This window comes from Camelus dromedarius, chromosome 12, assembly GCF_036321535.1.
Source record: "Camelus dromedarius isolate mCamDro1 chromosome 12, mCamDro1.pat, whole genome shotgun sequence".
NCBI classification, from domain to species: Eukaryota; Metazoa; Chordata; class Mammalia; order Artiodactyla; family Camelidae; genus Camelus; species Camelus dromedarius.
Window position 1 is genome coordinate 3,364,200 of NC_087447.1, and position 25,466 is coordinate 3,389,665.

Consider the following 25,466-nt stretch of genomic DNA (forward strand, 5'->3'; position numbering starts at 1 on the left):
AGGGGGCATCCGAGGGTCTCTCTGGTCCTGCAGGTGGGCAGGTCGAGGCCTCCTTAGAGTGACTCCTAAGAAATGTCCCCAGCATCAGGCTGCACGTTTGGGTGTGAAAAATATTCTTTCCTTCATGAAATGGTGGTGATTATAGGTGATGGATTCAAGAAAGAGCGCCCCCACTGGCTCACATGAAAACGCCAGCAACCCTAGCATGGTGCCCGAAAGGTGTGGGGGGAACTTGAAATCCCAAATACTACTCTGCTGGGTTGGCAGGACCAGGGGCTGGGATTCGGGGATCGTGGAAGAGGCCTCTGGGAAGGTGTGACCACGACTGCCATCCAACACACACGCACACATACGTGTACTAGCATGCACACACTGAGACACAACCACTTGCACACACGTGTGCACACGCAGCCACGCGCACACACACGTGTACGCACGTGCACACACTTGCAGAGACACGGAGTTGCAGGAACTTTTAGAACAAGTCAGGGGTCTGGCACTGAGGACACAGGTACCTCTGAGTCCCTCCCGAATTTGCAGCTCTGGCCACGGGGCTCTAGGGACAGCCCCGCGAGCTTCCCCGGGCAAAAGTCACGCGGACAGGGTTTGAGAGGAAAGTGTTGTGTATACAAATTTATTTAGATGAATGTTCAGCCACGGTCCTCTGTGGATTTGAGTACATTCTCTTTTTAAAAAAACGGTTTCCATAAAAGGATCTTCTGGTCATCACCTAATTTTGAGTACAGTGTTGATATACAAAATCCCCCATTTCCAACTCCTTACTGTACAAGAAAAAAGAGAAGCATCAGATTGCATGATTTTAGCCCAAAACGAAAGTCTACGACACCTGCGGACGTCCCTCCTAGTTGGCAGCTTACAGAAAGGTCAGTGTCTCACCAACCACACGTTCACGACAAACACTTGTGTTTCCTTCCCTCCCTTCGGTGAGACGTTCCTTTCACGGTTCTCTGGGTGCTTGAGAAACTTCAGACAGTCGGTTAGGAGAATGGCTGCAAATAAGATCATTCTTATCACCTATGAGATGTGTTTTTTACAAGCTTTTAAAATGATAATTGTCCAACAGTAACATTCCTGTAAGTAAAAATATAAGAGGTATTATCAAAATAGAGGCCTTTATTAATAAAAATCTTTGGTAGTAACCGTATTTTAAATTCCTCTCAATGGTATTTGGTTAGCTAATAAAATAAACGCCTTCCACCTTTGAGCTACAGAAAAAAAACCCCCTCAAATCCACCGTAGAATTGATTACAAAAACCCAATAAATATTCTGAAGCTGCAAAAGGTCTCCCCAAAGCCTTAAGATGTCTTGAAACCCTGAAGCCGCCGGGAGAAAAGCCTCAGAGGCCGGAATCGCTCACCGCGCGGCTTCCTGTCGCCTCCTGCTGGGGGAGGCGTGTGGCGGACGATGGGGTCCCCGGAGGTGCCTGTCACTGTTCACTCAGGACACCAGCATCCCGCTAGGTCTCCAAGAGTAAGTTTGAAGCTCCCAGGCCCTCTGAGTGGACGGAGCCAGGGAGCCCTTCTTTCTGAGCAGTGTCTCGGTTTCTGCACCCATGGAAGGAAAAGGTGATAAAAAGTCTCACTTTTCCAACCTAGGGGCAGGTGACGCCTTTTGGAACTGGTGTCCACCTCGTTTATTCCTTATCCATTTCCCCGTTCTCCCTCAAATATCCCACCAGCTTTGGCCCAATGCCTTGGAGTGCCACCTTGCATCTCTCTTAAGGCATCAGAAGGATTAAAGAAGATGATTTCTGGGGGGGGGGGGGGGTCGGGTCACTGCTCACCTCCCACCACCAAGGAGACCCCAGGCTTCGAGCATTGCTTCTGCAAAGTGCCTGCACTGTGTGTCACCCCGTCCCCAGCGATCATTTTGATTAACCTTGAATACTAAAGATAACAGAATTCCCTGCATAATGGTTTTGTGCAAAAACAAGGGAAAAAAAAAACAGGAAAAGATGGAAAAATGTTGTCCTATCAGAAGGTGGTCTTCCAGGTTTGCAACAAACACAGGAGCCACCGGGCCAGGTGGGTGCAAGATGCCGCCTGCCCCGGGAGAGGGTGTGTGTGGCCAGGGCTGCCGGCTGCTACGGGGTGCCCCCCGGGCCGTCAGGGCCGTCCGGGCGGGCGGGGGGGCTGTGATTGCCGCACGGCCCGGCTGGCGTGCGGCTTGTGTCCATCCACGTATCCAGCAGCTGCCGCTTCCCCTGCTCCTCCCTCATGAACAGCTCCACCATCAGGACCTTCTCCTTGTGGATCTGCTGGCTGATGTCTTTCGGGATGTCCGGGATGACCCAGTCCACAAAGTCGCTCATGAACATGACCAGGTTCTGGAAGGAGAGCCAGCGAGTCGGGGTGGGAAGGAGAGGGCTCGGGAGACGCTCCCACCTCCCCTGCAGCCCCCTGGCAGCGCCGCGCCCTGTGACCTCAGCCATGCCCTGGAGCCCCCGGGCCTCAGTTTCCCCGAAGGTATAAATGAAACAGGAAACCAGCCCTGGGGTCCTTCAGGTGGTGGCCGACCTTCTCGAAGGAATCTGAGCTCAGTAACTAGGAAAAGTCTCCAAGCGATTCTGAATCCCTTGACTGGGAGGCTTAACAATGATCTGATTGGCCACACATCACCAAATGTAATGCGTATTAAGCCTTCAAGGAAAATGGTTAAAATACAAATAGCCCGTAAACTGCCAATTCTGCAGGTGCTCCTGCCGTTGGCACGCCTCCCAGGACCACCCTGAACGCCTGGCTCCTCCCTGGATCCATTTCTGGCGTGTAAGATGCAAATAAATCCGCTTATACGGAAAAACAGAAATTTCTGTTTTTCCAGCTTCTGTCTGGTGAGCACTTGTTGGCACGTGTGGCTGAGGTAGTTGCCTTGTCACGGAGGATGCTGATCCCCCGGCCGGCCCCGCCTTTCTTGGTTGGCACTCCCAGCCCCCTGTGGTAGCCAGCAGTGGCCACAAAGCGCACAGCTGCCCAAGGAACTGCCCCTCCGTCTCCCTGTTCCCGGCCTGGACAGCCCGCAGCCAATGACCGGCGCTCTCTGCCTCCGGTGGGCCCACAGGCGTGCTGGGATGCTCGCTCCGGCCCAGAGCCCCTCCCTGCCGAGCTCCCGCCCCTCTCCCGGGGCCTCCCCTCAATAACCCGCCGGCACCAGAATCCCCCTCTCAGGCTTTGTTTCTGGGGCACGGGGCCCAGATGCCAGTTAGCCTGCAGAGCGTTGTGGAAAGCTGGCAGGGGAGACAGGGGCGCCTCGGGGGATGGAAGCCCTGCCTGAGGCCACACTGTGTCGATGGGGCCAGCTGCGGCTGGAACCCAGTTCTTAGGGTTCCAGGTGCTAAGGGGCGGCACAGGAGGGCCGGCTCAGCAGGGCCCGGGCGGCTGAGGGTGCTCCCGCCCGGCTGAGACCTCAGCGCCGTGTGCACCAGCCGGCTCCCCGGTCTGGGGTCCTGTCCACGGGGAATCGCTCCGGCCTCAGAGGTCGCCCGCCCCCCTCCGCAGAGATGGGGCCGGGGGGGCCGAGTTCCCTGGCTGTTGGCGGGGGCTGGAGTCAGCGGGGACCCCACTGCCCTCCTGTCCACTGGGGGTTGTCTTCTGCCACACACAGGGGAGGCTAAGGTAGGGCCCCCTCCGTGTCTCCTTCAATAAACACCACTTATATTTAACTAAACCTGCCCCCCCACGCCAAGGAGCCCAAACCCTTCTGCCAGCACTGGTCCGGCCCCTCCCCTGCCCTCCTTTCACTCACGAGGTTCTGGGACCTGTCTCTGCATAGGGCCTGGGCGCCAGCCCACCCCTCCACTGCCCCTAGGGTGTCCAGAGCAGGTCCTCGAGCCTCTGGACCCTGACGTCAGCCAGCTCCTGCCCTCCTGCCCCTGCTCTGGGCCCAGAGCACCTCCTCAGTGCCCCGATCCCTAAACCCGGAAACAACAGGGACCTCGCACCTGGAAGACAATGACGAAGGCCAGCCGGGCGGCCAGCACGGCCCAGAAGTCCTTGGAGATGTCGTACTTGTGCTCCGACCACGGCGGCTCCCGGTAATCTTTGTACCTGCCGAAGGCCGCCAGGGGTCAGGGAGGGTCTTCAAGAGGAACTGGGGTCTGGCTGGGCCGGGGGGCTCCCGGGATGCCTGCGGGAGAGCTGCCTTCCCTGGGGGAAGGCGCCCACGTGGGCCGGGCAGGCGAGGGAGCTTCGCGGGGAACGCAGACTCCACCGGGCGTCCCCTAAGCCCAGCTGCGGGTGCGCGGGAGGGGCTCTGGGACCGCCCGGCGCAGAGGTTCCCAGCTGTAGAAGGCAGCGGGGTCCTTTTTCCAAAAAGAAGTCCCAGCTGAAACCCTAGTAGGTCACACAAAGCAAGCAGGGCCTCCCTGGTTGAAGAGGGGTGGGGTCCCCAAGCCTGGAACCTCAACCCAACCCTCATTGTCCACAAAACTCCAGGCTGGGGTCCGTGGAACCCTGTTTGAAAACCATTTCTCCCATCTCTCCCGGCTCTGTAGGGGGTGCTATTGGGAAAAAATGAAACATTTCCTCAAAGAAGCCCACGTGCAAGGTTAAACACACAGCTGGTGCGGTCAGGGCACCAGGCAACTGTGCCCAGGCCTGCCCTGCCCCATGGGCCCGGCCCCCGGGGGCACCTCCCTCCCTGTCCCCGCGGCTGCCCAGCTGCTACCTCCTTATCTCCACGGGGTAAGTTAAGTACCAGCCTGCCCCTCACCTTATCACTTGCAGTGCTGCCCACTGACTTCCTGCTGAGATAAGCTTGCCCCCTGCCCTCAGGGAGTGGGTGCGCCTCTCGTACGGTAGGTCTGCCTTTTTCTCAGAGCTGTTCGGTGTGGAGGTGGGGTGAGGGTGAGAAGCCAGGGCCCTGTCCCCACCTGGCCCCCTGAATGCCCCGAATTTGGAGGCGCCTGGTTTTAACAAAGCTAAATTTGGAGGAAATGTTGGAAAACTTTCCCAAATCTGTCCAAGAAAGCCACACTAGGCTGGTTTCCAGGTGCTGGGCTGCAGGAGTGCCCTGTTGGTCACTGAAAAGTGGAGGCCCAGTGCAGGAAACCAGGAGAGGAGGCAGCTGGCTCCATACGCCTAGGCCTGCTGTCGACCCACCGTTGGCTCCCGCCTGCTGTGCTTCCCTGTGCCATTGCTTGGCCTCTCTGGGCCTTGGTCTGGCATTTCCTCACTTAGTGACATTCACTGAGCAGGGACCGTGCACCAGGCCTCACTCCAGGCCAGAGCTTCTGCGGGGGACACAGACAGCCCCTCACCCACAGAGCTTTGTGTCTGCGGGAGCTAGACAAGAGTCTCTGCGGGCCTGTTCAGTGCCGAGCTGCCAACCCCAGAGATAGGATCGGGCTGGGAGCACACACTCTGGTGCCAGGTGCTGAGCCACGCAGAAGTTGCACAACCTGATCTCTGACGGGAACAGGCATCCCCTGTTCTCCCAGGGTCAGAAGCCACACACACTTGTTCCTCCCACTTCTTCCTGTGCTCAAGGCCAGCTGTAGCAGGATGCTGGGCCATGTGTTCGGGTTACCTGGAAAACTCCTATGCACCCCTCAAAGCCCACTTCAAGACGTGTCCAGATGCCACCCCTCACCGTCTGCACTGACCTCGATCAGAGGCAATCTTATTGTTTTCCTTGCTTAGTGCTTGTACTCTGCCTGCCAGCTCCCCAGGGGAGGATAATAATGCTCTCTCTGGGCTTGGCTGTGAGCATTCAGTGAGAGATGCCTGTTTTAGTGCAGAAATTAGTAACAGCCAGCAGTGACGCCAGTGCTGCTCCCAGCTCCTCTCCCACACCTGCTGCCCCAGGCTGGGCTGGGCACTACTCCTCCCGCAGCCAACTCCCCTGGGAGGCGGCTTGGTGTAGGTGCGGCTGGTGGTGGCATGGAGTGCACCGCACCTACAGACTTGATTGTGGCCAACCGAGGGGTGGGCCTGGCCAAAGCCAGAATCCCAGGGAGCAGAGCGGGCTGGCTCATGCCTTCACCTCCACGGAGGCAAAGTAACAAGTGACATTCACTGAGCAGGGACTGTGCCCCAGGCCCCATTCCAGGGCAGAGCTTCTGCGGGGGACACGGACGGGGCCCTTTCTCCTGGCCGGACTCCTGACTGATGCCCGGACGGGGAGCTGCTTCCTGGGGCTTGAAAACCAGCGTCTGCCCTGTAAACCCCAACACCGTTTCTGAGGGAATTTCTAATAAAATGACTGCCTGCCCCCGTCTTCTTTGCCCTAAATCATTCTTCCTCTGAAATTCACTTTGAGTTAAGCAGGTGGCCTGAGCGTGTTCTTGGCGTGGGACGTTCAAAGCCGGGGCAGTGCAAGCTGGCTGACAAACGTGGCTCTTAGGCCAGCAGTTCAGGGCTGTTCGGGGCTCTCGGGGGCCCGTGCCTGCAGGGGACAGGGAGGGAGGATCCAGAGCCCTTCAGCCCCCACTCCCCAGGCTGATCCTCCCCAAGGGAACCACGCAGGCCATCGGAGCAGATCACCCCGGCTGCTCCTGTGATGTACGTGTCCACATCCGTGTGCACGGAAACATGCGGTGGACGGGACCCTGAAAAGCGGGCCGCGTGTTGTGCTGTGTGTTTGCGTGTCACCTGCCCTCTCTAGCTGGCGGGCCTGGCTGCAGCTCATTCCTTTCCACCGCTGGACTGGGCCCCAGGGTGGATGCGGTCCCTGCTCTGACCCAGAACACAAAGCACATCTCGTAACTTCTCTTTAATCAAGGCCTCCGATGACCCCGGGTGGTGCTGTGTTTCCATTTCTTGGGCCTGTTTTTTCTGCTGCAGCTGCAGGCCACTACTTGCTGCTGGCAGGACCCTGACCCCTGACAGTCTCCTCCACCCCCTGCTACTACGTCAAGGGTGTGAAGACCAATAGATAAGCTTAGTAGAACCATGTGCAAAGTAAGAGTAAACAGGCGCGGAGCAAACACCTGCCCTGCGCAGGACGGGCCGAGCTCCATCGCGTGGGCTCTGTGATGTGCCTCTCAGCCCCTGCGGTCCTTCACGCTCTGAGTCTCAGTGGGGGTGGAGGCCGTTCAGACTGGCAGCTGAGGTCACACTGTCTCGGCTCTTACTCCCTGTTCTCAGCCTCAACTCGAAGCCAGTGGCCAATCACACGACAGCCCTCCACATCCTGACCCCGGATGCTGCGCCCCTGCCCATCCCTCCAGTCTCACCCCTTTACATTCCAGGACAGGCTGAAGTTTCCCTCCCACAAACACCCCGATTCTCACCTCTCTGCTTTTGCCCACTGTGCTCCTCCCCCTGGAGTGCCCCCCACTGCCGCCACCCTTCACCTGGGCTTCCAGCTACTTCCTCCCCTTTACACGAATCTGTGTGTTTCCGTTGCCCCTGCACGAGGCCTCTGGAGAGCAGGAGTCATGTGGCCCACTCCCAGGTCCCCAGCCCCTAACCCAGGCTGGCACAAGGAAAATGTACAGAGTATGGCCAGGCCTGGCTCTGCCCCTCACCCACCCCCACCCGTCCCCACCTCCATCTTTCCTGGGTGCTCTCTGCAGTGTCTGGCCAGCTGACGGGGCCCCTCAGGTTTGGCTATCGATATCCGTTGCTTTTGCCTGCCCACCATCCATCACTCCTTCTTTGAGTCCCAGCACCCCAGTTTTCCTTGGGATGCCCCCAGTTCTATGGCCAAGGCCCCACCCCCCGCACATGACCCAGGCCTCGCCGATAAGAGCCTTCCCTACTTTGGCAACAGTGGTTTGGGGATGGGCCTGTGACTCAAGACAGGTCAGTGAGACTCAATCCTGGGACTTCTACTGACTAGTGGGAAAGAGAAATTCTTCCCACTGAGACTGCTGAGTAGAGAAGACTGCTGGGGGCTCCTTTCCACCTGCCAGAAAATGATGCCGACATGGAGGAATGCAAAGTTGGGAGGCAGTGTCAGAATGGGGCCAGAGGGCAAACGGCAGCCCCTGGATCCAGCCATGCCTGAAGCTATTCCAAACTTCTTAGTTAAAGGAACTAATAAATCATCCCCTACCCCCACCCCAGGGATCTTTTTTTTTTTTTTTTTCTTTTTGAAGCAACATTGAGCTGTTCTGTGACTTGCCCTTAGGAATCCTGGCTTGAACAGGAGTTTTCCCAGAAGGCCACCGAATGTGGCTCTTCAAAGAGGGCTGCCCAGAGCGGTACCTGCAGATCTGCACCTCGTAGCCCAGGTCCAGGGGGTCGCTGGGGGCTGTGCCGTTCTGGAAGTCGCTGACGTTGAAGGAGGAGAGTGTGTGGTTGACGAAGCCGTGCATGGTCCCGTTCTCGCTGTACATGTACAGGTACACCAGGCGGGGGATGAAGTCGGACGTGAAGGAGATCACGAACGCCTGGGCGGGGAGCGCTGGGTGAGTGCGGACCCCCTGCTGGGCGGGGGAGGTGCCCCACCTGAGCCAGGGTGGCACTGGCCCTGGGGCCTGGCCGTGTGACCCGAGTTGGCAAACGTGACCACGTGGCCTTGGCACATTATGTGAACAAACGAACGGTTGGGGGAACTCCTGTCAGCCTCTCCGGCACCCCAAGAAGAGGGCCTGGGGGCTGGGAATAGGGCGCCCCTGAGTGAGAAGGCTTGGGGAATTCTGATAAAGGGGGAAAACTAACTTTTCTTTAAAAAAAGGAACACCCAAAAAGGAGTCTCTGTCTGTTTGTCTGAGTGCCGCTCCTTGTCTCTGTGTCTGGGTGTCTCTCTCCCGCCCTCCCTATCTCTGTCCGCCCCTCTCCTTCTCTCTGTCTGGGGAGACAGCGGACTTAGGGGCCAAGGTGGGCTCGGGGGAGGACTCTGCAGAGAAAGGTGGAGGAAATTTTGTTATTCCCAGAGAGCTCGCCCCGCCCCCTCCATACGACCAAGGGACACTTCTGAACAGACACTCCCACCAGTCCGGGACTGCACTGGAGGCTGAGACCAGCCCCTGGAAGGGGCGCCCGGCCCCAGGGCAGCTCAGGGACATCACTTACGTTGATAATGACCGCAAGCTTCCCGACGCCTCTGAGGATGTTGTACCAGATCCCTGGGGGGCGGGGGAGAAGCACAGGTTTAAAGAGCCTCTTGCCCTGACTCTCAGTCATGCTGGCTGGCAGGCAGCGACTCGGCCTTTCCAGGGGCTGGTTTGGCCCTTTTCTGGGGTGGGGTGGGGATCAGACACGCAGTAAAGAGAAATCGTCCAGGGAGGACCCCGGCGGAGCCTGGCTGACCACAGAGCCCACGGCTTATACCGGCATCAGCTGTTAGTAAGCAAACTGTGGTTTTCAAAAGAGATGCTTAAAAATACCTGGTCTCTACTGGTTCTGAGCAACCTGCTGCAAACCCGTGTGAACCACTGATCGGCTTAGCAGGGCTCTTTTCTAGAGAGAGGAAGGTTCAACTTGGGTGAAGTTCCTGCCCCAAAGGGCCCACGGGCACTGCCTGGAGATGGAACCCACGAGGTTTGGTGTCCTAGGATTTTCACGTAGCTCTCGTGCTAGGAAAATTCTATTTAGGGACCGGCCAGATGCAGGGCCAGGGTCCAGAAGCAAGGCCAGGGCTCCTGGCCAGGACTGCGTCCTGGGCATAACGACCAGACAGCAGTGAGGTGCAGGCCATTTTCTATCCAGATGCCCCCTTGTTTCCATCACCCCAAGTGCAGCACTGAGCCTAATCACAGGTGAACAGAAGGCTGACACACGGGACCTGGGGAAACGCCAGCAAGGATGCTCCACCGGCCCCCATCCCAGCAGGGCCCAGGAAGGAAGTACTTTAGCTGTGGGCTCTGCCATCTGGGCTCAGTCCTGTGAACCCTGGAAAGGGGTCCAGCACCCATGCCCACCTCCTGCCCACACCCTGGCGGTGTCCTATCAGGCCAGGCAAATCACCACAGATTGGGGGCTGGAAACCCTGTCCCAGGCACTCTCTCTCTCGGCTTAAAGCCAGATCTGTGATGGTGACAACTGTGCTTCTCAGAGGGGTAGGAGGGGACAAAAGCTGGTCATTAGGAAGACTGTAGCACGGTGGGGCTCCCTACCCAGGGCGTGGAGGGCTGCGCACTGGGGGTCCTGCCCTTGCAGGGAGCACCTGTTTGGGGGTACATGTAGGCAGCCTGCCAAGACAGCAGGAGTCCAGGCCCGTGTGGCCCAGAAGCTGGACCACTGACCCAGCACCCAAGGTCAACTGTGAGGCAGGGTTCCCCAGCCCTGGCCGGGGACCATTCTGTGAGAACAAGCATTTAGGATGCCCACTGCAGACCAGGTCTGCCGGGCCGTGCAGAGGTGGGGCTCGCCTCCCTGCCGTCAGCAGCCCTCGCGCCCATGCGGGCTGAAACCCAACCCAAGGCGGGAAGTTCGCTGTGGCTCCGCTGGGGCCTCCCACGAGAGCAGCGGTTCCCAACTCACTTCTGGGCTGGAACTGAGGCAGGGCGGTCACGGGGCCTGCATGCCTCAGGGCGCCAGATGCACCCACCCTGCCCATCTCCCCTGAAGAAAGCACACGGGTGCAAGTCAGCGGGACGTGTGGCTCATCAAGGAACACATCCCCAGGCAATCAACGCGGCACAGGCTCCACCTGCTCCCACAGCTGGGCGTCTCGGCGGCTGGGAGCCCTTCTGCAGACTCCGAGCTCCTGGAGAGGCTGTGAACTGCCCATCCTTGCATCTCTCCTGGACCCAGCACAGAGACTAGCACGTGGGGCGGGGGCGCTGCTGGGTGTTTGTTGAGTGACTGCATGAGTGTGCAAAGCACTTCCATCCAGACTCTTCATGCTGAGCGGAGGTTGCAAAATGGAGGCCCTTGGGCCACATTCAGGCACATAGATTTCACTGAGCTTGCCTGCTGCTTAAAAAATGTTGATTGATGTTTACAGCTCGGGATGATGTTGTTTTTTTAAGGGAGGGACTGGGGATTAAAACTACGAGCTCGTGCATGCTAAGCATGGGCTCTACCACTGAGCTACACCCTCCCAGGGATGCTGTATTTTTAAAAATCTAGACTTGCTGCTTCTGAAAGGGCCTCTTCTGGTCAGCAGCAGGCTGGCAGTCTCCATGACAACAGCCGGCTGTGGCCAGCAGTGGCGCCCCCTTCAGGCCACACTGCCCTGAAGTTCTGCTCTACACCTAAGCAACTTGCTTGTGTCGCTTAGAGAAACATTTATCTGAACCCAGACCCATGCTCAAGAGGGGAGACAAAAACCCCGGGAGGGCTGGGTGTTTGACGGGAACTGGGAACAAGCACCCCTCGTGTGTGCGCACAGTCCGCTCACGCGTGCAGCCCCGCCCGGCCCCGCGGGGTCTGAGGTAGAGAACTCCCAGTGGGGGTGCTCGGTCCCGGTGAGCCGGGTAAGTGGAGGTCTCTGGGCAGGGGGCTCCCTCGGGAAACGGCCCCTGAGCTCTGCAGGAGGAAATGGGTCTGTGTCCGGCCCAGGTGACTGGCCCAACGCGCCGAGAGAGATGACAACAGGAAACTGGGATGTCAGGGAGGTGGGAGACCAGGGGGGCCAGTGAGCGCTTTCCGCAGCCCAGAACTGAGCCTTACAGGACCTGCAATGGTCCTCTGTGTGATCCCCACACCAGAATCATGGGGTCCTGTTTAAAAAATGCAAAACCAGGATGCCAGCCCCTGGCCCACGGGGTCAGCCTCTCTCGGATTCCTGACCCTCTGAGTTGTTTCGATGCACACTCCAGGATGAGAATCGCTTCTCTGATGACCCATAGGTCCCAGGGGCTGACGCTCTTTGGGAAAGGTCTTGGGGCTCCCTTTACAAAAGTCTCACAGGGGAGCTGCCCCGTTTCCACCTGCCCTCTTCTCCAAGGCATTGCTGCCACTCCAGGGGATGCACAGCCCTGTTTCCAAGAACATGACAGGGAGGAATCCATGTTGCCTGCCCACCCGCAGTGCCCAGGAGCTGGACGCAGGCACAGCTTCCCGCCCGAAGGTTCTGAAGATGGAGCCCGAGGGCAGCAGGCATGTGGGTCTGGGGTCGGCGGTCAGGGCTGGGACGCTGGTGCAGGTCCCCATGCATGCCCGGGGCTGGGTCCCTGCAGGGACGCGCCATGCCTCCCTCTCTGGGACCCAGCAGGGCAGTCAAGACACCTGGGCTCTGTGGCAGAGCCTCCTCCAGACGCCCATGGCCCCTTGGGTGCAGGTCATGGGGGCCACTGGGGCCCTCTGTCCCTTCAGGGCCCCGCACGGATCACCGGAGGAATACAAAGGCCTCTTCAAGGAAAGGTTACAGCGGAGGAGCCTGTAAACAGACCCGGGAGAGAAGGGCAGATTACGCTCCACCAACCAGGCAGGCAGGAACCAGGAAGGGAGCTGCTGATCCGTGAGAGCTGGGAGAAATGAGGTGCCGAGGGCAGAGACCCGGGGCCGCGGTCCAGGCCTGGCTCGTGGTGGGAGTGGCACCGCCCACCGGGGCCTGGGAGGGCCGGGGGCATCCTGATGCTCCCTTCCGCCCCAGGGTGTCTGCAGGTTTTAGGGTGCCGCTGCTGGGCACAGCCCCGGCTCTGCCAAGCACAAGATGCCAAAGCAAACACTGGCCGCTGTGGACTCGCCCAGGGCCTCTGGGTGCCTGAGAATTGGGCCTTTGTAAGGAGCAAGAGGTGGGAGGCCACGCTCTCCTCTTCACGGCCACTGGGCGCGGGCTCAGAACTCCCGAGGGCTGTCCAGGCAGTGCCTGGCGGGCTGCCCCGTCCACCCCATCGAGGCCTGAGGCGTGCACCTCACCAAGGTGTGTCCGGAGGGGTGGCGGCTCCAGGAGGGGCCGAGGGCTTGAGTTCTCGGGTTCCAGCTCCGCCCTGCCAACCACCTGGCCTCCATCTCCCCATCTGGAAAGTGGGACCAAGGGTTTGTGTCAGCTGCCTCGCAAGGTTCCTGGGGAGGACCTGACAGTAGAAAGCCCCAGAGAAAGTTCAGTGCCAGACACGGAGCAGGGTGTGGCGTGCTTCCGACAGCCCCGGTGCCACCTCCCCTGGATCTCCAGGGGGATTTGCAAATACAGGCTGGTGGCCGCAGTCAGCGGACGGCCAGTGTTTGGAGGCCCACGGGCGAAAAACAGCTCTTAGGTTTTCAAGTGTGAAATGAAAAAAAGCATGAGAAACTCTGCCTTTCGGTGAGAAGCCTGCTCTAAGACTCGAGCACATGGCCTCTTAGTCCACAGAGACCAGCACATTATCCTCTGGGCCTTCAAGGCAGGGTGAGCCGGGCTCGGGCCAGCACTGCAGCAAGCCCACTGCCTTGGACGGGTGTCCCCCGACCCCCTGCCCTGTGGCCGCGGCCCTCCTGGCTATTTGGGGGTGTGGTGTGAGGGGCAAGGGCGTGCTCCAGGGCCACAGACGAGGCAGAATCGGGGACCCTGGGAGCCAGAAGGGACTTCAGAGGGCCAGGGAGTTCAGGGGCCGTTAAAATCATTAAGCCTGGTAGGGGAGGGTCTGTTGGCTGACTTTAAATGATTGTCTGGGTCGCCCAAAAAGGAGGGAGACAGAGTCCCTCTGTATTGGAACCGGGCTCAGAGTCCCTCCCCCTGGAACACCAAGGGTTCTCAGACTTCCTCAGAGCCCGGGCCTCGCAGGTCTCCCTGCGGACGCCACAGCACAAACGTGAACCGGGAGAAATCGCCAGTCTCTGACCACGTCTGAGCTGTGAAAACCACAGTGTCCCGTTCAGCCTGAGAGACGGCACCAGGCAAAGCAGGATTCCAGGCTTCTGGGGGGCGGCTGGGGGGAATCAGCAGGTCTGGCACGGGCGGTGGGTGGGGGCCGCGCCGCAGGTGAGCAGGGGCCGAGGAGTCTCCGGTCGGGGCCGGGCCACTAACATCGACGGCGGTGCGATGGCCTGAGGGCCACTTTCAGGGAGGGCGACCCAAAGCCAAGGACTGGAGAAGCTCTTGGAAGGGGCGATGAAGCCCCTGCATTTTTGCCAAATTATGTCTGGGCTACGAAAGCCCGACCCAGAGACGTCGCATAGGCTGGTGTGCAAACCTCATCTGCAAACCTTATTTCGGTGAAATGACAGCATTCCCAACACGCAATCCAGCCGTCGGTTATTCCAAGAACCAGCAGAGAACCAGCGCAGGTGCGCTTCTGACTAAAACCGTGTCAAGTAGGAGATAAAATGAATGTATTTTTGCAGTTTTCCCTCTCATTTCAAGATAGAATTCCAATAAAGACTTCTTTGTTTTCACCCTGAAAATTAGGTCCTGGTTTGAGTTGATTCTCTTTAAGATGAGAAGGGCACCGTCCTTGCTGGCGGGGCTCTGAGCTATGCCCACTCGATCTCCCCATTCCTGGACAGATGGGAACCCACATCTGCTTACATGCCTCAGCTGACAGGGAGCTCACCACTCCACAAGGAAGCCCACTCCATCTCTGACGCCTTTGACTCTTAAGACAGCTATTCCTTGTGCCGACGTGACACGTACCCCCCCCGCCCCTCCTCCACACGGATGAGGAGCCCCTTAGTGACTCGGGGTAAAAGGCCTGGGTTGCTCTTAGCTCTGAGCCGATGGGCAAGTATACGATGCTCTTCCTTCATCAGCGGAAGGGCTCCCTCCTTCCCTTTCTTTTCTGTGAGCATTAAATGACTAAATGACACACTCTGTAGGGAGGCACTTGCTAATAAGTAGCTAATATTAGCTTCCCCGTGGGTGTGGCTCTGTGCTCTGGGGCCATGCGAATGTCCGGGGTGGGGAGGCGGTGTTGAGGACCATCTGAGAGGAAATGCGTCTCGTTGACTTCCTGGAGGGGGACAAAGTCACATATCCGAGACACCAGCTCTTTCCCAGACATTCACCACGGCCAGCATATCTGAGGAGTTAGGAGGTCGGGGCGGGGTGCAGAGGAGGCCAGAGGCCCTGCATCACCCCAGCCTGGGTCTCTGAGTCCCCCGCCCAGGGCAGGTGCAGTGAGGAGCCCATGACCCTGCTTTGCCAGCTCAGCCTCTGTCTCCCCAGGTGCAGCCTCCATCCCCCAGACCAGTACGTTCTCAGACCCCAGTGTGGGGTCACTCACCGATGTCCTTGGCTCTGACGGCCACCGGCCTCCGGAGCTCAGTGACGAACTTTTTGGCATCCAGGCGGATCTCAATGATGTTGTTCAGCAGTGCAAACAGTGGGGCCAGCGGAAAGGATGCCACGAACAGGGTGACAAAGCCGAACTGGATGACTGCAGACAGAGGAGGGGGCGGTCAGCACGCGTGGCCCCTGCTCCAGGCCAGCGGGACCCCGCCAGTTGGTGCCCTGCCTCCCTGGGCGGACTGTGGGGGGAGTCCAAGTCTTGCTCTGGACCTCAGTGTCGACTCCTGAATAACAGACGTGTACTCACTCATTCGTCTGGTCTGATAAGATCACCAGTAACGCAGGAGAAGGGTGCCTGTGAGCACGAGGGTCCAGCCTCAGTCACCCCGTGTCCGGGCTGGGAAGGGGCCCTAGCATAGTGCTTCCTGGGGCCTGGGGGGCTGGGGGCACAAATGCCTCTCCAGCAGCACCCAGTGTCCCCTTCCATCGGGCCTCAGGGAGCTGGGCAGGGCCCACAGTCCACTGTCCTGGACAATTTTGTCTGTCGGCCTCACATCCCCACACTTGGACCTCAGACGCTGCAGCCAGCGCAGGGCTGGCTCCCCAGGAGGTCAGGGAAAGGTTGCTGAACGGAAGCGAGTGGGGGAAGCAGGTCTGGGAACTGCACAGCCGGGCCCCGTCCAAGGGTGCTCGCTGCCAGGCGGTAAACAAGGAAGCCGGCAGAATGTCACCCCGTGCCTGGCGGGCTGAGTGTGACCATTGTTAGTGTGGCGGGCGGGGGCTCCGTGTGAGCCCTCATCCCTGGGCCACGTCGCTGGCCTCCTGCGCACCCAACGGCGGCTCCGCGCGGGATGCTCCTGCAGACACTGGCCTGGAGGTGATGGAGGCCATTGGATAAGCTTGGCGTGTGGGCCAGGGGGCTGCTGAGTCCCAGGGCTGTGGGATCCTGGCTTCTGAGTGATACTGCCACCTCCCGCACGGACAGGGAGGGCAGCTGGAGACGCAGGTGGGGTGGGGGCGGGGGTAGGTCATTCCCAGCTGGGCCCTTTCGTCCATCTATCCATCTGTGCACTCCGGGTGCCCCACCGGAGTCGGCCTGGAGGAGGACAGTGTGCCCCATGTGCTGGGATGTGGGGCAGGCACGGGGTGGGCCACTCCCTGGGTGGGCAGGAGGAGCCTGTCCCAAGAATTTCATTTCACCAGACCCCAGAGGACCATGTCTTTCCAGCTACCATTAAAAATTGAAATCTGGAGAAACAAACCACCGCGGTCTCTTAGCCCATCATAGGCTGCTTTTCTTGGTGTCCAGCCTCCCACAGGGTCAGGTGGCAGGCAGCGGAGACCCTCCTCCCAGACCCATGCTGAGTGTGAGCCAGTGGGGAGCGGCCGGCCTCCCGGGGCCCACAGGGCAGGGAGCTGCCCGCCCGCCTCTGGTTCAGCCCAGATTTGATTCCAGGAGAAAACAGAGGCCGTTGTCCGAACAGCACGGTCTCTTGTTTTCAGTCCCGGAGTCATTTCCTTCCCCGTTGGGGAAGCCGGGAGCAACTTCTTGGGACCAACTCTGCCAGCAAGGGTGTGCAGGGAAGCGCCTGCAATGCAGTTAAACAGAACGGCTCCTGCCACCCAAGGTCACCCTGCCCCTGCCCACCTCACCCCGCAGAGCAGTCCTTGGCTGGCTCGTTTGCCCAGGTGCCTGTTAGAAATGCAGAGACCTGGGTCTTACCCCACATAGATCAGGGATGGGCCCGGGAACCAGCATTCCAGATAAGCTGTCCATGGTCGGGGGCACTACACTCCGGGATCCCTCTGCATGAGACTTTCTGACTGCCGTCAGTCATCCATTCACTCAGTGAACACATACTGAGCACCCACTGCATGCCCAGACCTGTTCTAGGTGCAGCGAATATGGCAGTAAAGAGGAAAAAAACCCCAAAGGTCCGCTTTCATAGAGCTTCAATTCTACCGGTGAGACAGACGGAGAAGGAATGAAGGAGTGATGTGTACTAAAGATGTCAGCTGTGATGAGAAATATAAAGGGGGGGGCTGCCCTCTTTAAACACTGCATTTGGGAAGACCCCACTGCTAGGGGACATTCTGAGCACAGCCCTGGAGAAAGGGAGTGAGTGATGCAGGTACTGGGGGAGAGCATTCCAGGCAGGCCACAGCTAGTGCAAAGGCCCTGTGGCAGGCGTGAGCTCTGTGTGTCTGTGAAAAGCCAGGAGGCCAGCGTGGCCCGTGTGGAGGGAGAGGGAGAAGATGGGGTCAGGGAGGCTCCAGGTGGCTGCCGTGCAGGCCACACCTGGCTTTTTCCCTCTCTCCCTTCCCCCACCCCAGGAGTCTCGGGCCACCTCTGGGGATCCTCCCATCCAGTGACATGGCTGCAGGTGACTCGGCTCCATCCTGGGTGTGTTCCTCTCTGGGCAGGGGCCGAAGGGAGCCCCAGGCCACCAGCTGGCCTGGTTCCGTCCCACCCGGGCTCGCAGGTCAGGATGCGCCCCCCCCCCCACTCACTCATCTCCATGTACTCCGGGGTGAGGCCAGCGAAGGGCTCCAGTGTGTAATCCACCTCGTACCGCTGCTTCCTCTTCACGCACTCGTCCCGGTCGGAGGGGCTCTGGTGCTTCAGCCTCAGGTAGCGGATGAACTTCTTCATTTTCCTGGAGAAACCCGGCGTCCCCTGGGTCAGGGCTCCGGGAAGGCGGGCCTGGGGGCTCGGGAGCTGTGGTTTGCAATTCTCGAGCCGTCGGGGTTTAAAGGCCGAACTGGTGCATTTGTGATGATTTCCCTGGTCCTGCCCCCCAGGGCAGGGGTCAAGCATCATCACTTAGTTTGCAACAGAGGGAACCGAGGGGCAGGGAGGTCACTGCCACCTATCAGCCTGGGGAGGCCCTGCAGGTGCAGGGGTCTGGCTGGGTCCGAGTGGACTCGAGGGGCGTCCTTGGGGAGGGAATGGGACGTGATTCACAAAGGGCACAAGGTAAGGAAGCAAGCCCCCGGGCCCTCCATCTACCCTCCACGGGGGCAGGCACATGGATTTGGGGGCACCCACTGGTACCCCACATCCTCAGCCAGCTGGGGGCAGGGGGTCATCCTGGCCCTCTCCTCTCCTTGTCTACCACCATCTTCCCCGCTGTCCTCACCACCTCCCTGTTTCTGGTGCCCCCATCCTGGTACAGGCCCCGCATCGCCTGTCACCCAGGCCGCCCAGGTGCCCTGAGGCCCAGCCTCCCCCTCGCTCCTCTGGGACCCGAGGCCGGGCGCTACTCACGGGATGCCGATCTCAAACAGGTTGTTCTGGATGAGCTGCTTCCCCAGCATGATGATGCTCAGCTGGATGCACAGCTCCATCAGGCAGCCACCCGGCGCGCACTGCAGCAGAGAGCAGGGCTTCAGCGGCCAGGCCTGGCCGCCCACCCGCCGTGGACTCGGGAGAGATGGCCCCAATCCCAGCAAGCAGAGCAGGGAGGCCAGCCCTCGCGCTGTCCCCCACAAATACCAGGCCACGTCCCAACCCTGGAACCCCAGAAGGGGACCTTATTTGGAAATACGGTCTTTGCAGATGTGACCAAGGTGAGGTCCTGGGGCTGGGTGGGCCCTAACCCAGTGACTGGTGTCCTCGTGAGAAGAGAAGACGCACAGGCTCACGGGGGAGGAGGCCGCGGGAAGACTCAGGCAGAGGCTGGAGAGAGACATCTCTCAGCACGGGGACGCCAGGGACTGCCAGTGGCCACCAGAGCTGGGAGAGGCGCCCTAGAATGTTGGAGGCCTTCTGCCACCTTGGTTTTGGACTTCTGACCTCCAGAACCGTACATGAATAAATTCCTATTGTTTTAAACCAGCTGGTCTGCGGTATTTCGTTACAGCCACCCCGGGAAGCTAATATGCCGGGCCCCACAGGCTGGAACCAGGCTCCATACAGCCTAAGGGCCGGTACTGCCTCAGGCCGGGCAGACAGGCAGAAGCTTAACTCGTCTGAGTGAAGGAAACTCAAGGGACACGGGGTGAACTCCTGGGGTGCAGCTGACCCCTCTGTGGGTCCTGATCAAAGTTTTACATACTGTTACCGAAGAATTCACTTAGGAGAGCCATCATTTCATTACAAAAAATGATGTCCTTTGCTTTATTCTATTTCACAAAGGCATTTCCCCAACTTCTCTTTAATAGAGCTCAACAGGGTGTCATCTATATAAAGGATGTGTCACGTGACAGGAGATGGCTTCCTGGGACTTTTGCAGACATCTGTTACCGCGGATGAGCCCTGTGTCTTAGGATGTTCCGGGGCCGGCACTCAGATAGTTGAACCTCTAGACTGTATTCCAAGGCGGCCAGATCACCCTGTACCTGATGCCTGCCCCAAGACCTATTTCACAGAATCTTTATCAGGAAGGCCCGCCCCTTTCTTTTCCCATAAGCTAAATTATTCTGGGAGTTGGAAGTGCTGACAGGCCTCCCTGACACCTGAACTACTGGCCCTGAAGCCCGGCTTGGTCTGATGGAGACAACGGAGTAAGTCTAGGGGCCAGGACTCAGTGGCAGAGGGCAGCTGGGGCACTAACCAGACTTGCAGGGGCCAGAGCCGTTAGGCAGAAACCAGAGCTCCCCGGCGTTGTGTTTGTGTGAGAGAGGTGGGTGTTTCAATACTAAAGTGAAAGCATTGTAGCGGAGTTCTGTTTTTTCTCATGATTCATCTTAACCAAAGATAAAAACATTCAAAATCCTTATACAAAAAGAAAAAAAATAAGGATAATTTTTTTTGGCTTTCATGCCTTTGAAGACACTTTCTCCTTTTAAGGTAATCCTATAGGGACCAGCCAAACACGACCGAAGCCCCGCCCCAGCCGCTGGAGGACAGAGCAGGGTTCTCAGAGGGGCGGGAACAGGCAGGTCTGTTGTGTGGACAGAACACACTGCACAACCTCATTACCTCTTCCATGCGGAAAGACCGGAAAATGTACACGTAGTCGCCCGGGCGTCCGATGAACCTGCAATGATTGGGGGTCGGTTAGAGAGGGGAGAGCGGGCTCAGGGAGACCCCCAAGGTGGGAGTACCCCCAAGCCAGAGCCTCCAGTGTACTCACAGGCCTTTCTCTCGCCCGTTTCAATGACTACAAGACAACCATGGTGGTTTTCTGTTGGTTGAATGTTCATGTGATTCCCAAACCCATCGAGGGGTAAGAAAATGGAACTTCAACAGGAAACCAATGGGCTGAGGGGCAGACGGAGGGGAAGAAGCCCAGGAGGGGACTAGGGCAAAGCATCCTGGGTGCAGATGGTACCACCCACCACGGCAGGGTCACGGAACCCCCTTGGGGACCGCGGGCAGGTTGCAGTGGGGGTGTCCCCGGGGCCGCCTCTCGGCTTCCTGTGGGACGCGCGGGGTGGGGGGCCTCCTGTGGGATGTGCGGGGTGAGGGGCCCACTGAGAGCCTGCTTTGTCATCATGGACGCACTCAGGGGGACCTGGATGCTGTGGTCCAGCTCGGGGACCATGGTGTGGGAGGGTGGCCACGATGCTGAGGACACTTCGAGAGGGGCTCTGGTACCAGACCTGCCAGCCTCTGGCAGGAGCAATGGTGGGGAGTCTTGGTGGGTGGACATAGGCGCCTATAAACCCAGGACAGCTGAGAGGGTCCAGGCATGGGGTTCGCCTGGACCCAGCGGCTGCCCTTAACCCTCTCCTGCAGCCTTCATCCCGCCCCCCACTGTGGGAACACCTGGAGCTTGCTGTTTGGGGTCCTCGCTGCCCTGCTGCTCTGGTCACCCAAACTCAGTGGCAGGGGGGGCCCCATTGACAGCTCTGCCCCAGGTCCAGGTGCCTCCCACCTGAAGGAAGATGGGGAGGGGACCCTTCTCTTGGACTAGGAAGAGGAAAAGGTTGGGGAGTCTCAGTCACTAAAGCAGTCCCTACCGGCCTTTGAAGAAAGCCACGTAAAAGATGGGGGTGTAGGAATTCACGAACTTCAGCAGGAAAGCCTTGAAGATCAGCCTCTCCTCGAAGCTCTTCTCCGTCTTTGGAACCTCTAGCAGGAGTGAGATGCGCACTGCTGAGCCACCGCCGTGGTCCCGGCCGACCGCTTCCCTCGGCTGGCTCGGCGATGGGGCTCAGAGAAGGAAAGTGACCAGCCCAAGGCCCCAAGGCCCCAAGGCACGAGGGACGCCACTCGGGGCTGCACTCACCGATCTTGGTGAGCCACCTGGCTATGCAGCCGTAGACCTCGTCCAGGAGGATGATGACCACCAGGTTGATGATGACCGCGGTGGCTGTGACGGTGACCCGGATGTTGGACCGCACGGAGGGGGAGGAGTTCATGGCCAAGGCGGCAGCCGTGGAGATTCTGTAGATGATGACACCCAGGACGATGGCGAAGGTCACCGCAATCTGCAGAGGGGAGAGGGGATGCTCGTGGCTCGGCCCGGCATGTGCGTCGGACAGCCCCCTGGGCCCCCGTAGCTCCAGCTCTCCCCGCCCCCACAGCACTTCAACTTCAGAACAAAGATGGACGTTTCTCATCACCCACCAAATGCTAGGGGCTTTTTACGGGTCTTAACTTCACGGGCGAATGAGGGGCTAATTTCTATTTTACTGAAGAGGAGACAGAAGTTCAGAGAGGTTAGGTAACCAGGCCAGGTCACCCAGCACACCAGCTAGGATTTTACAGGTGGGTCTGTCCAGCCTGGAGTGCACAGTTCTGCCTGCTGTGGGGGCACTGCGACTTCTTGCCCACTGTCCCCAACAGGACAGGTGGCTCCCTAATGTGTGAGCCAGCAAGCTGACTACAGGGTGGGCTTGCCCCCAGACTGGGTGACCCTGAGCGGAAGCAATGACATTATCCATGCAGAGCTGTTGCAGGAGGTGAGTGGGGCGTGGGGTGGTCTGCTCCTTGGGCAGCGCTGCAGGTCTGGCTGGGACAGACGGATGGGGTCCCTCTCCCAACCCCTCCAGGAGCCACCCGCACCCTTCTGGCTCATCCCTGAGAGCCAGCCCTTCAACCTGCCAAACCCACTGGGACCAGAACAGTCCACACAACTTGGGCGGGTGGTTGCCTGAGACGGGCAGGCACCGGTTAGGATGACAAGGCTGCTCTTTGTGGAGCTGCCTGCCTGCCTGGGCGCCTTTTCTCCCCCCTCAAAGGCCCTGACTCACCCGGGGAGACTCTGTGCCCTCCCTGCCTTGCCCTCGGGGTGAGGATGCCTGGGAATCCCAGCCCCGAGGAGGCACTCAGGGTGCCGGGTGGGTGTGCGGGGCCGCCCGCTCCTGCCAGAACGGCCCCTCAAGGCTCCCGGGACAGCCCAGGAAAGACACGGGCCGCGCGCTGGGTCCCTCTCAGGTTGCAGCTTGGAAGGGCTGCGGCTGGTTTGCCCCCGAGGGAGGCCGCAGTCACGGGAAGCTGCTAGGAAGCTTTTAGCCAGTAGCTCTGCTCTGCCCACATCTGCGGGCGGCTGAATGGTGATCACACCCTCCCGGGGAACGTCTGTTCCCCACACGGCACCCTGACGACGGGCAGCCCTGTCGTGAGGCGTGGGTACCTCTCCCCGCCACCTCCCAGCTCCCGGAATGAGGGCTTTCCTGGGAAAACCCCTCGCTCCTGCCAGGATGTATGCTCCCCCAGCTCCCCGGGGATGGCACCACCCTGGGCTCGGAGACCCCCTCCTGCCGGCATGCGGAAGTGCAGACGGGGCCAGGCGCGCAGAGTGACTCAGCAAGGGCCTTCCTTCCCTGCGGAGGCCAGTGCGCCTCCGGGACAAGCCCCGCAGCAGTGCCCCTCCTGGGTGCGATGTCCCCTCTGGAAGGAAAGGGCTTCAGCGCCAGGGTTTGGCTGCTGTTTTCACAGCAGTGTCTCCAGGAGCAGGAGCACGTGGGCACCTTGTAGGTGACCATTGGAGGTTTGCTCCTGAGTGCAGGATGAAACTGTGTCTGATTCATCCGTGATGGGGTCACTGGTGCCTCAAGGGCCAGCGAGGTCCCTACCCACTGTCCTGCCTCTGCTGGGCGGGACTCTGTGCCCCCTTGCAGACGAAATGGCCAGCAAGATGCAGGCAGAGGTTGTGGGCAGGCCTTCTGGGAAAGCACCTTCAAAGACGGGCTGCCTCCACTAGCATCCATCTCCTTCCCCTTGGCCCTTCCCCTTCCTCCTCCTGGAAAGTGGAGGTGATGTTGGAGGTGGAGAAGCCATGTTGTGACCAAGAGGAACAGAGACACAGATTGTCAGAGAAGCCAGTGCCTGAAGGCATCATGGAGTTACCTGACCAGCCCTCAACTTTGATTCAAACTCAAAACTCTCTGAAGTCTATTCAAGGAAGTGATGTGTACACCTGAGGGCTCTTGTCCAAACTCCTTGCTGTGGTTCCGGCGGAGGGCCCAGAGCCTCCCCACCTCCTGCCACTCCCTCGCTGGTCCTTTCATGGTGACATTGCTTCTTTCAGGAGGGGCTGAACCCTGACGCCTGTCATCCTCAGGTTACCCTCAGCACCAAGCCTGGGGGGCACATCCCTCACAGCATTTTGGGGGGCCTGCTCCAGGGTCCTCAAAACACAGCTGGGCCCCCACCCAGAGTCACCTGGACGGCACAGTAGCCCTCCTGGCTCCACTGAGTGACTGTGGTCTTGGAAGTCCCCATTACGACTTCTGTACGTCAGCCGAGTACGTCTTTACATCTTACCGTGTGTGAGAGTATGAGGGAAACCGAGCCCTCACTCTGCTTCCAGCTACTCAGGTTAGGGGTCCTCATGCCCCTTCGCCCCCAGCACGGAAAACCAAGACACCCCGCCAAGTTCACACGGAACAGTAGGGGTCGCGGGGCAGACTGTCTGCCTGGCGTCTGGCCCCCACACCTGCTGGCTGGTCGCCTGGGGAGAGGGCAAGGCCTCCGGCCTCCGCTTCCTCACCAGCAGGCAGGGGACAGGCAGCTGTGAGGCCCCCGGGCCAGGCTTGAACTTAAAGCTCGGGGGCTGGACGAGGGGGCGGCCATCTCTACAGTGAGCTCGTGTGGCCCTGATCTGTTGTGGGGGATGAAACCATGGCTAACACGGACCTGAGGCCTCCGGGGCGCGGCCCAATCTGGGTGGGATTAAAATCCCCTAACTGAGTGCTGGCGATCTGTTCAAATCAGCAGTCTGTGCAGCCCAGTCTCAGACCCTCGGTTACCTGAGCAGCACTGTCCTGATTTTTGTCCTGCGTGTTACTTATTTAATAGTTTTCTTTAAAACGCCTCAGTTTTGTCTTAAATAATGTCTGTGAACTCTGGGTTTGAATGACTACACATGCTACTCTCAGAAGGAAGGATGTGTGTCAGGGACCATGTGAAACCATCTCACGAGCCCCGAGGCATGTGGAGTCGCCCTGGGGGGCCTGCGGAACCCTGGCCCCTTCCCATTTGGAGGATTGGTAGAATCCCCAATGCCGCCGCCCCGCCCCACGCAGGACGGGGACAGTGGCTGACCCTGTCCCGGTGAGCACGGCACGTCCCCTAGGGGCCCCGACCGCCTCCTTCCTTAGCCTTCCAGAACTCACCATGAAGATGATGGAGACCAAGTTGGTGAAGTAGGCTGGGAACCGGTCTCTCCAGGTCAGCTTCACCTTGTCCGTCTACAAGACGAAACAGTGCTGGGTCAGTGGTGGGGACCATCAGGATGGAGAGACGAGTGTGCACCAGTGTGTGTATGTGCACCAGTTGTGTGTGCGCACATGTGTGTGGGCATGAACAACAGACACTCAAACACGGGAAAAAATAAAACACTGCAAGTGATGAGTGAATCAAACATCTGGCACCTGGGGCTTTATCACCTATGAAATGATGTTACAAAATGATAGGAAAAAACAGTTGTTTAAAAATGTGCGTCCTCTGTGTACAGGACGTGGTCATGCCAGAGGCGTTTCTAAATCAGACTCTCAGACCCACTCAGTCCAGGAGAAGTCTGTCTCTGGACTCTGTTTCTCAGCTGGAAGTCTCACTTCCAAGGCGAGAAGCTCTAAGATGTTTTCCTTTGCCACCCAGACCATAATAGTTATTTTCCTTTGCAGAGCAGGTTGAAACAAGCCACCAGCACTACAAGTTAAAACGCTGTCGGCTGCGTAGCAACGGCGGACGGCGGAGACACGTGGCCTGAGCCTCTGGCACAGGGACGGCGTGGTCTGGAGAAACCTGATGTAGATGCTTGTCACTAACCTGGGATGTTTCAAGAATAGGGTGGGTTTTTAATGGGAAAATGCATGTAGATGGTCAAAGAATGCTGGCAGACGTGACACCCGAGGCCACACATTCCAGGGCGGGTGGCATGCATGTTAATGAGACGGGGGACTGCGCGCAGGCAGCTGTGACATGCGCTTTTTGCACAGTCCAAAGCCAAGCTCCCCCCACGAACCCACCGTGGCCATGCAGTGACATCTCAACACACGTCACAGCTCACTGGTGCTGGAGGCAGGCAAAGAAACACGGATGTGAATGTTAAAAAAAAAACTACAGCAG

The 25,466-nt window shown here is 59.0% G+C and overlaps 1 protein-coding gene across 1 annotated transcript in view; it reads right to left on the reverse strand.

Moving 5' to 3' along the window:
• Positions 1–618: 618 nt before the first annotated feature.
• Positions 619–25,466, reverse strand: part of ANO1 (anoctamin 1) — a 133,107-nt gene continuing 108,259 nt past the window's right edge. Inside the window, exons 18-28 of the mRNA XM_064492026.1 lie at positions 24,512–24,586; positions 21,178–21,379; positions 20,909–21,020; positions 19,926–19,983; positions 18,270–18,370; positions 17,513–17,658; positions 14,997–15,149; positions 8,980–9,032; positions 8,170–8,354; positions 3,960–4,065; positions 619–2,348 (exon numbers count right to left, since the gene is read on the reverse strand). Of these exons, the coding sequence (XP_064348096.1) occupies positions 2,106–2,348; positions 3,960–4,065; positions 8,170–8,354; positions 8,980–9,032; positions 14,997–15,149; positions 17,513–17,658; positions 18,270–18,370; positions 19,926–19,983; positions 20,909–21,020; positions 21,178–21,379; positions 24,512–24,586 (1,434 nt within the window). The 3' untranslated portion in view covers positions 619–2,105. The remainder of the gene's footprint in view (positions 2,349–3,959; positions 4,066–8,169; positions 8,355–8,979; positions 9,033–14,996; positions 15,150–17,512; positions 17,659–18,269; positions 18,371–19,925; positions 19,984–20,908; positions 21,021–21,177; positions 21,380–24,511; positions 24,587–25,466) is intronic.